Below are 9,633 nucleotides of genomic sequence, written 5' to 3'. Positions count from 1 at the left end.
GGAAAAACTAGCTAACAATTGGAGTTGTCGCCAAATATAATGGGCCACATTGGGAACTCTTACTGGAGAGCTTCCAACAAAGTCTGGAGACCACTGGCTGGATCTATTGGAGTGTCAAGGATTCTGGATGAATGAAGACCAAGTTGGACCCTGAGGACCTTCTAGCTCTCAGATTCTTTCTCTCTTATTTTCCTGAACTTTCTGTGCCTCTCAGTTTCTACAGAAACTTTCCAAGTCAACCCCCCCATCAGATCAGAAGCTCTGGGAAGGCATGGGGTTCTCCTGGGAGATACTGGGCCCATACCATGGAAAATCCCCAGACCTTTGGGCAGATGGCCTTTGTTTAAGTCAGGATCTGCCATCACTGGCTCCCTTGAGTGAGTCCCTTCCACTGTCTGAACCTCTTTCCTCTTCTAAAAAAAAAAAAAAAAAGAATAGTATCTGGAGGTCTCTGAGATCCCTTCCTCCTCAGACACACTTGGATTTTGTTTATGTCGATGAATGATGAACACTTGGAGCTCTTAGCAACGGGGGCCAGATGGAGTTTCCTCACCAATCTAGGCCAGAGTTGCCTAGATCAACAATTTCCTTCTACTTCTTCTTGCTTGTTTATCATCCTAGAAGTAGAATATTGTGAGCTTCCCCATTTCGGCTGCCTTGGAGGAATTCTTCCTCCTGGGATCGAGCCAATCACAGTTGAACCTGGTGTAGTAGTCACTGAGAACTTCCCTTCTGGACTTTCAGAACTTCTCTTCTGGACTTAGATTTCTGGTTAGTTTTCATACAAGCAGCTTCCTTGACCCTCCCCAGATCAGGCAGACGGATATTATTACAGATGCTGGGACTGAAGGAGCCCCCAGGATGGAGCCTAGACCCCTCTTCCAGTTTTAGCTCTTCGGAGATGTTGGTATTCCTACTCCTGCTGCCCATCATCTGTGGGGGTAAGTAGTGAGAAATCCTGAATAATGGAGGGAATCTCAGGGCCTGGGGAGCTACCTGAGGATATCCCTCCCCACAGAGTCTCCCCAAGAAGGGACGAAATTCAGTCTGAAGGTTCTGGAAACAGTGAGAGTTCAAGAGAACCTGTGTGTCCAAATTCCCTGTACCTTCTCCTATGGAAGAAAGGATGAATCCCGAGACCAGATCTTTCTCTTTTGGCACTTGAATGGAAAAAACAGTGTCAAGAATGTGGCTACCAATAAGCCCAATTCGACCATACCTGCAAAATTTCGAGGTCGCTTCAGCATTATCGGGAACCCCCAGAACTATAATTGCTCTCTGTTCATCATGAATGCTCAGAAGTCAGACACAGGAGAATATGCCCTCAGGGTAGAGAAAGGAAACTCAACACATGACTTTGAAAATAAAGTGTTTGTCAATGTATTGGGTAAGTGACTTAAGGGGCCAGCCTTGGGGAGTGTCCAGAGGAGGAGTGACAGAATTGGGGAGAGGGAGGTGAATACAGGAAAAGAAACCATTGATTATATCAAGAGACTGATCCCTTGGGGCATGATTCACGACTTCTCTCTTCCTCCAGAACTGACACAGAAGCCAGAAATCCAAATTCCAGAGACCCTGGACTCTGGGAACCCAGTAACTCTGACCTGCAAGATGCCAGGGGCCTGTGAGGGAGAGAATTCTCCCACCTTTCTCTGGACAGGATCTGCCCTCTCCTCCTTGAGTCCTGGCACCAGGACCCATACCTTCTCCAAGCTGTCTTTCACTCCAAGACCCCAGGACCATGGCACCAACCTCACTTGTAGAGTAACCTTTAAGGAATCCTGTGTGAGCTCAGAGGAGACTGTCCAACTCAGGGTCACCTGTAAGTTGTGGGGGCAGGAGCTGGGACCCAGAGGAGGAAAGATGGTACAGAGGGGACTCCTACTTTCTAGCCAATAACTAAAGATAAGGTTCAAATTTAGCCATTCCAGAGACATGTATTTCCATTACAGATTCTCCCAAGGAGCTAACCATTCAGGTTTTCCATGGAAACTGGACAGGTAGGGAGCAGGGTGCAAGTGTCAGGAGTCAGGGGAGGAGAGTAATGAAGGGAATGCAATGTCCATCAGCACCTTCTTTGGGGCTGCTCTTTCCTCCACCCTAGGAACCCCAGGAAATGCACTTTATCTGCCAGTCTTGGAGGGTGAGTCCTTGGATCTTAGCTGTGCTGCTGATAGTAACCCAGCCACCTCTCTGAAGTGGACCAAAGAAAGGCAGACTCTGAACTCCTCCCAGCCTTCAGCTGCTGGGGTTGTGGCCCTGCAACTTCATCAGGTGGGGCCAAGGGACTCTGGAGAATACATTTGCCAAACCCAGGACCCACTGGGGTCCCAGAAGGCTTCCCTGGTGCTCTCCGTGCAGTGTGAGTGAGAAGACTTGACTGGGAAAGGGGAAGAGGGGTTGGGGGGGGGGGAGTGGACTTGGGGAAGGAAGAGAGCAACAAACTCACATCTCTTCCTTCATCCCCAACAGACCCCCCAAAGCTTCTCAGCTCTTCTTGCTCCTGGGCTAAGGAGGGCTTGCTTTGTACCTGCTCTGTCCAGGCAGAGCCGGCCCCCTCCCTGCTCTGGTGGTTGGGAGAGAAGATTGTGCAAGAAAACAGCAGTGACACCCTTCAGGAAGTATCTACCACCTCTGGGGTCTGGACTAACAGCAGCCTGAGTTTGAAGGAAAAGCTGGATCCTGCCCTAAGCCTCCGCTGTGAAGGGAGGAACCGTCATGGGATCCATAGTCTCAGCATCCTACTCATGCCAGGTGAGAACGATCTGGGGGAGGGGAATGGTCAAGAAGCTTAGGTCCTACAAGAAATAGGACTGAGCAGCTGGATGTCCCCATACCATCTAGTCCTGGGCTTCATCTCCTCTCACCTGGACCATTTTGAGAACCTCCTAATTCATCTCCCTGCTTCTGGTATCTCTCCTCTCCAATCTACCTTTTGCCCAGTTGGTATTTCTAAAGCATGGCTCTGATCATGTCACCTCCTGCTTAAAAAGCTTTCAGGGTAGTCTACTGCCTTACAACAAAGTAAAATTCTTCAAATAGACCTTTTCTGGCTTAATTTTTTTAAATTATGAACTTAACAAATATCTAAAAAGAGCACCTCCATGTTAACAGGAGAGTGAAGGAAGAGGAATCACAAATGAAACCACAAATCTTTGTTCTGTACAGCTTACTTGTTTAAAGTTCATCATGTTATTTTGAAAGACTTCCTGCTTGTCTGGCCATCTAGTCCCTTCTAGTCTCTTCTCTTCCTGGCATTCTTTAAAAGGCTTCAGTGACCCTTTTCTTTTTCTTTTTTTTGGGGGGAGATGGTGGTGGCTGTGGGGAACACACTAACATCACTTACCAAAAAACTCCACCATAGTTTGTATTAATTAACATGGTCTGGCAAAAGAAATCCACATATTAACCATAGTCTTATTCCACATCTTGAGTCCACTGCCCCTCTGTCAGGGACAGGTAGATAGCATGGTGGATAGAGTGCTAGGAAATCAGGAAGACTTGAGTTCAAATCTTGCTATGTGATCCTGGGCAAGTTTGTATCAGTTTCTTCAAGTGTAAAATGAGGACAATAATGGGACTTATTTACTAGAGTTATTATGAGTATAAAGATGAGATAATATATGCAAAATATAATAGACACTGTCTATATACATATATATGCTCATTTCTTTCTTTCCTCTGGAGAACTGGTTGGATACTGCATTCATTAGAGTTCTTAAGTCTTGCAAAGTTATTTTTCTTTACACTGCTGGCAGTCAATCAACAAACATTAAGTGCCTACTAAGTGTCAGGGACTATGTTAAACACTGAGGTGACAAAAACAGGCAAAAGACAATCCCTCCTCTCAAGGAGCTCACAGTCTAATGCTGTTCCTATTGTATAGATTGTTCTCTGGGTTCTCCTCATCTCACTCTCCATTCGTTCACCTGAGTCTTCTAAGGATTCTCTACAACCATCCTTTCTTCATTTATTTTGGCACAGTGATAGTTCACATTCACATACTATACCCCCTGGTCTATGAAGGATGTCTGAGATGCCACTTTCTTACTAGTCTAGACCAGATTTTTTTTAATTAATTTTTTAGTTTTAGAAAAATTTTTCCATGGTTACATAATTCATGTTTTTGCTTTACCCTTCACCCCCCACCCCCCATCCCCCCACCTCCCGCCATAGCTAATTTGCATTTCCACTGGTTTTAACATGTGTGGTCAATCAAGACTTATTTACATATTATTGATAGTTACATTGGTTGTAGTCCTTTCAGGTCTACATCCCCAATCATGTCCTCATCAACCCAAGTGTGCAAGCAGTTGTTTTTCTTCTGTGTTTCCTCTCCTGTAGTTCTTCCTCTGAATGTGGGTAGCATTCTTTTCCATAAATCCCTCAGAATTGTCTTGGGTCATTACATTGCTTCTAGTACAGAAGTCCATTACATTTGATTTTACCACAGTGTATCAGTCTCTGTGTATAATGTTCTCCTGGCTCTGCTCCTTTCACTCTGCATCAATTCCTGGAGGTCTTTCCAGTTCACATGGAATTCCTCCAGTTTATTATTCCTTTGAGAGCAATAGTATTGATACCACAATTTGTTCAGCCATTCCCCAATTGAAGGGCATACCCTTGCTTTCCAGTTTTTTGCCACCACAAAGAGCACAGCTATAAATATTTTTGTACAAGTCTATTTATCTATGATCTCTTTGGGGTACAAACCCAGCAATGGTATGACTGGATCCAAGGGGAGGCATTCTTTTATCACTCTTTGGGCATAATTCCAAATTGCCATCCAGAATGGTTGGATCAGTTCACAACTCCACCAGCAGTACATTAATGTCCCAATTTTGCCACATCCCCTCCAACATTCATTACTCTCCCCTTCTATCATTTTAGCCAATCTGCTGGGTGTGAGGTGGTACCTCAGAGTTGTCTTTATTTGCATTTCTCTAATTATTAGAGATTTAGAATACTTTCTTATGTGCTTATTGATACTTTTGATTTCTTTCTCTGAAAATTGCCTATTCATGTCCCTTGCCCATTTATCAACTGGGGAATGGCTTGATTTTTTATACAATTGATTTAGCTCTTTGTATATTTGAGTAATTAGACCTCTGTCAGAATTTTTTGTTATAAAGATTTTTTCCCAGTTTGTTATTTCCCTTCTGATTTTGGTTGCATTGTTTTTGTTTGTACAAAACTTTTTAATTTAATATAATCAAAATTATTTATTTTACATTTTGTAATTTTTTCTAACTCTTGCTTGGTTTTAAAATCCTTCCTTTCCCAGAGATCTGACAAGTATACTATTCTGTGTTCACTTAATTTATTTAGCTTCCTTCTTTATATTCAAGTCATTCACCCATTCTGAATTTATTTTGGTGTAGGCTGTGAGATGTTGATCTAAACCTAATCTCTTCCATATTTTTTTCCAATTTTCCCAGCAGTTTTTGTCAAATAGTGGATTTTTGTCCCAAAAGTTGGGCTCTTTGGGTTTATCATATACTGTTTTGCTGACGTTACTTACCCCAAGTCTATTCCATTGATCCTCCCTTCTGTCTCTTAGCCAGTACCATATTGTTTTGATGACTGCTGCTTTATAGTATAGGCTAATATCTGGTACTGCTAAGCCACCTTCCTTCATGTTTTTTTTCCATTATTTCCCTTGATATTCTTGATCCATTGTTCTTCCAAATAAACTGTTATAGTTTTTTTCTAATTCAGTAAAAAAAATTTTTGGTAGTTTGATAGGTATGGCACTAAATAAGTAAATTAATTTTGTAGAATGGTCATTTTTATTATGTTAGCTTGTCCTACCCATGAGCACTCAATGTTTTTCCAATTGTTTATATATAGTTTTAATTGTTTGGAAAGTGTTTTGTAGTTATGTTTATATAATTCCTGTGTTTGTTTTGGTAGATAGATTCCTAAGTATTTTATATTGTCTAGGGTGATTTTAAATGGTGTTTCTCTTTCTATCTCTTGCTGCTGTGATGTGTTGGAAATATATAGAAATGCTGATGATTATGTGCATTTATTTTGTATCCTGCAACTTTGCTAAAGTTGTTGATTATTTCTACTAGCTTTTTAGTTGATTCTCTAGGATTTTTTAAGTAGACCATCATATCATCCATAATAGCTGTTATCAAATGGAATTCCACTAATAGTATTATTATAATAGTAATAAGCCACAGTGGATTGGATTATACTCTGGGTTTACAATGAGATTTTAACAATAACAATCACAAAACAAAGAAACAGGGAAGAAAAAAACACCAAACAGCAATGACAAGCATTGAAAACAGATTAAAACCCCTCAGGAAAAAGTTTTAAATGTCCTGGAACCTTGTGGGAGCCTTATAAATGTTTTTCAATGAGCCCAGTAGTAAAGCAGTCTTTCCTCATTGGCTTAGAGTGTTGAAGCCTCAGCCAACCACTGTCCCTATTTATTTTTCCCCATATATCTATTAACTCTAATTTTTTTCTAGGGTTTCATTCACCTGTCTAATCTCTTTCTTATTTTTTTTTTGTTCAATTTATCTAGATCTGATAGGGGAAGGTTGAGGTCCCCCACTAGTATGGTTTTGCTATCTATTTCATCCTTGAGCTCTACTAGCGTCTCCTTTAGAAATTTGGAAGCTATACCATTTGGTGCATACATATTGAGTACTGATAGTTCTTCATTGTTTATACTGCCTTTTACTAGGATGTAGTTACCTTCCCTATCTCTTTTAACCTTATCTGTTTTTACTTTGGCTTTTTTAGAGATCATGATAGCCACCCCTGCCTTCTTTTTCTCATTTGAAGCCCAAAAGATTTTGCTCCATCCTCTCATTTTCACCCTATGTATGTCTGTCTGTCTCATGTGTGTTTCTTGTAGACAACATATGGTAGGATTTTGGTTTCTAATCCACTCTGCTATTTGCTTCCATTTTATGGGCGAGTTCATCCCATTCACATTCAGAGTTATAATTATCAACTGTGCATTCCCAGACATTTAGATTCTCTCTCCTAGTTCTGTTCTTTTTTCTTTCATTGTTTCCTTCTATACCAGTGTTTTCTTTTTAATCAGTTCCTATAATCCCCTCCCTTGTTGTACTTCCCTTTCTCCCCACTCCCTTCTTATTCCCCTCTTATTGTTCTTTAAAGCTACACAGTGCTCTCCCCAAGCCCTCTCCCTCCCTAGTATTGCTTCCCTCCCCACCAGTCCGTTTGTTACCCTTCTACTTCTCTATAGGGCATGAATCAATTCTATGCCCCAATGAATCTGATTGTTCTTCTCTAAGTTGATTTCAATGCACTTAAGTATTGAATATTTCCTCTCTCTAACCTCTTTACCCTTACAGTGTATTGTTATTTTTCCCTGTTGGTCCCACGAGCTTCTTTATGGAATATAAATTTATTCCTTTTTGTTTGTTTTCCTATTTTTCTTATTATTATCTTCTTTCCCCCAGTTTTGTATATATTTATACATACCTACATACATACATACATATATATATATATATATATATATATCTTGACATTTCATCCTATACAGTTTGTCCCTGTCCCCTCTACGTCAACTTCTTCTAGTTACCCTGTTGGTAATAACAATTTTTAATATTTGCCAATACCTTCTTTTCTTCTTGGGATATAAATTGATTGAACTTGTTGTGTCCCTTAAAGAAAAGAATTTTTTCTCCTCTCCCCATTCTCTTAATTACCTTATGTTGATTCTCTTGAGTTATGGGTTTGGGCAGCAAACTCTCTGTTTAAGTCTGGTTTTTTCTTGATGAATGTTTGGAAGTTCTTGATTTTATTGAATGACCATACTTTCCCCTGCAATAATATAGTCAGTTTTGCTGGGTAGTTGATTCTTGGTTGTAGACCCAGTTCTCTTGCTTTCTGGAATATTGTGTTCCATGCCTTCCAGTCCTTCATTGGAGATGCAGCCAGATCCTGTGTTATCCTAACTGTGGTTCCCTGATATCTGAATGACTTCTTTTTAGCAGCTTGCGATATTTTTTCCTTGGTCTGATAGTTTTTGAATTTGCCTATAATATTCCTGGAAGTTGTCAGTTGTGGATTAAATGTAGGAGGTGATCTGTGAATTCTTTCAATTTCCACTTTTCCCTCTTCTTCAAGAATTTCTCGGCAACTTTCTCTGATAATTTCTTGTAAAATGCTATCTAAATTTTTTCTTTTATCACGATGTTCTGGTAAACCAATGATTCTTAAGTTGTCTCTTCTAGCTCTGTTCTCCAGATCTTTGGTTGAATGAATGAGGTGTTTCATATTCTCCTCAAATTTTTCATTTTTTATATTTTGTTTAATATATTCTTGCTGCTTTGTGAAGTCATTTGCTTCTAGTTGTTGAGTTATGTTTTTTAAAGACTGAATTTCATCCCTGGCTTTTTGGTCATCCTTCTCTTTCTGGTCTGATTTTCTTTGTAGATCATCTTTTGCCTTCTTTGCTTCATTTTCAAGCTGGCCAATTCTGACTTTTAAGACTTTATTTTTTCGTTTTACTTAATGTATTTCCTTTTTCAAATTGTCTTCAGCCTCTCTTGATTGCTTTTTGAGTTCCTGGAGTTCTTGAGTTAATTGAATTTTGAGATCTTCCAAAGCCTTTGTCCAGTTTGCGGGAACTACTTCCTCTTCTTCTATTTCTATTTCATTTGCTCTCTTTTCACTTCCTTGAAAGAAGCTGTCAATTGTCATTTCTTTTCTCTTTTTCTGTTGCTTATTCATATTTTTTCCTTACTTGTTCTGCTAGTTTTAGCAGATGTATTTAATGATCTTTGATGAAAGATCTTCCCCCAGCTGGCAATGGAGGTTTGTAGTTACTTTCTCTGCCCTTTAAAGACTTCTTGTTTGTCCAATTGTTGGGATTAATCCTGTATTGATTGGATTAATCTTACTGCTTAACCTGCCTTGAGGCTAAAACCTTGCTGTTAGTTGGAAATATTTAAAAAATATGGCCAATGATACAATTGATTTCATCCATCCTTTGAAAACTATCTGTTCATGTCCTTTGAATATTATATATTATGAAACAACCTATATAATTCAACCAATCCACCTGTTCATGTTCTTTAAACATTATATATTGTGGAATGACATATAATTCAATCAATCAATCAATCACTCTCTCTCATATATATATACACACACACATATATATATATATATATATATATATATATGCAACTGCAGTAAAACTTTTGTGATACACTGTGTGTTTACATCTAGATTTTGCTTGTTTACATTGCAAAGTTTCTAATAATTTCTGGCCTTGGCATCAGAAATTTAATTTCTTTTCTATCTTTTTTGTTAGTCATATCTAGTTTTTAAAGACATACTGAGGACTCCCAACCATTATGATTTTGCTTTCTATTTCCAAAGTAATCTGATTCAGTCAGCTTTGCTAGATAAATTATTCTTACTTATATGTCTTTCTTAAGTACACTTTGGAGTATTGTATTCCAAGATCTTATCTCATTTAAGGTAGAAGCTGCTAACGCCTATATGATTTTCATTGTAGTTCTTTGGTACCTGAACTCTGAAGGCTTGCAATATTTTTTTCTTTTACTTCTAATCTCTACATTGTAGCTTTGACATTCTTGGCAATTTACTTCTTAGCGTTTTTTTTTTTTT

The 9,633-nt window shown here is 39.3% G+C and overlaps 1 protein-coding gene across 1 annotated transcript; it reads left to right on the top strand.

Moving 5' to 3' along the window:
* Window positions 1–835: 835 nt before the first annotated feature.
* LOC123240785 (sialic acid-binding Ig-like lectin 5) lies at window positions 836–2,795 on the top strand. Its single transcript, XM_044668497.1, has 6 exons — window positions 836–941; window positions 1,019–1,387; window positions 1,538–1,822; window positions 1,953–2,000; window positions 2,105–2,362; window positions 2,473–2,795. Exons 1-6 carry the CDS (start codon window positions 836–838, stop codon window positions 2,793–2,795), a joined length of 1,389 nt encoding a protein of 462 aa, XP_044524432.1.
* The last annotated feature ends 6,838 nt before the right edge of the window (window positions 2,796–9,633 follow it).

Source organism: Gracilinanus agilis, chromosome 3 (genome assembly GCF_016433145.1).
Source record: "Gracilinanus agilis isolate LMUSP501 chromosome 3, AgileGrace, whole genome shotgun sequence".
In the NCBI taxonomy this organism is placed as follows: Eukaryota; Metazoa; Chordata; class Mammalia; order Didelphimorphia; family Didelphidae; genus Gracilinanus; species Gracilinanus agilis.
Note: the sequence above shows the minus strand (reverse complement) of the source record. Positions and strands in the feature narration are given on the sequence as shown.